The 1157-nt window shown below is 43.0% G+C and overlaps 1 protein-coding gene across 1 annotated transcript in view; it reads left to right on the forward strand.

Annotated features, from left to right (window-relative positions):
• The first annotated feature begins 241 nt into the window (after positions 1 to 241).
• Positions 242 to 1157, forward strand: part of LOC103797686 (IQ and ubiquitin-like domain-containing protein) — an 8131-nt gene continuing 7215 nt past the window's right edge. The window contains exon 1 of the mRNA XM_009069908.1: positions 242 to 668. Within this exon, the coding sequence (XP_009068156.1) occupies positions 242 to 668 (427 nt within the window). The remainder of the gene's footprint in view (positions 669 to 1157) is intronic.

The following is a 1157-nucleotide window of genomic DNA, read 5'->3' on the forward strand; positions in this document are numbered from 1 at the left end:
ACGCCAGCTGCGCCAGCTGCTTAGTAAGAAACTCCCGGTCTGTCACTGATTAGTCTTTTTTTTTAGCTTCTTTGTTTTATTTCCCCCCTTTCTAAGTACTAAGTAAATTCTTTTACTTAGAATATTTCTCTAAAGTTTTCTGAATATATTTGCCCTATACCTTTTACGTATAGTTTTATTCAGGGTTTAATGAACAAACTCATATGCAACCTTTTACAGTGTGCAACTGATGCTTTAGGAAATGGAAGATGCGCAGGGTAGTTCCGCTGAAGTTGTTAGATCAGAAGGGTCAGGTGCAGAGCTACCCCCTGCATCCTCACAGGCAGGAGCACTCGGAGAGGCTGGGAATGGGCACCCAGCAGAGAATCTTCCAGAATCTGCAGGCACTGTACAGTCAGAGGAGGGCTGCCAGCAGCAGTCTTCTCAGGAGCAGTCGTGTTTAGCACCAGGGGAACAACCTGAGAAAGGACTGGGCAACCAAGAACCAGTTGAAAGTAACAACCAAGATGCATTTGAGCCAGGTGCCCCATTCAGCGCATCACCTGAGAGCCCATCTGTTAGCAGTGAGAATTACAGTGCTTCACCTGAAGTAAGAAATTCAGAAAAGGAAGAACAATCTTCTCAAAACTCAGTACTACCAGAGAATACAACAAGTGGGACAGTAACAGGTAAAGAAGTTATTAAAATTTTGGACATTTAAAGGGATTTTTTTTCTTCAACTTGATTATGGTTTCTTGCACCCCCACACACTCATTCTCTTTATGTTTGCTGGATTTGTGTCCTGAAATGACATGCTCCAAAGGTAAGGAATGTATTCTTTATCTCAAGCTGCAGTAGCAATTTAGAGATGGCATTTCATAGAATGAGCCTTATTTCCAGAAACGTATGAGAGTAAGTATGCGTGTTGTGTACATGCATTTAAACTAACAGTTTAGACTAGATCCTAGCAATCACCTTACTGTTCTACCTCTTACATTCCCCTGTAACTCAGCCTGCCACCCATCAGTTATCCATGCCTTTCCTCTGCAAACCCTCAAATGCTCCATCATTTGGTGCACCTGTTACTCCGTGTTCTGGGTGTCTTTTGTCACTTCCTTTTCCCAGTTCAGCACCCCATTTTCTTAGTTCTTCAGAGCAGAAGGCAGCACATTCTGTTC

This window comes from Acanthisitta chloris, unplaced genomic scaffold, assembly GCF_000695815.1.
Source record: "Acanthisitta chloris isolate BGI_N310 unplaced genomic scaffold, ASM69581v1 scaffold45682, whole genome shotgun sequence".
NCBI lineage: Eukaryota > Metazoa > Chordata > Aves > Passeriformes > Acanthisittidae > Acanthisitta > Acanthisitta chloris.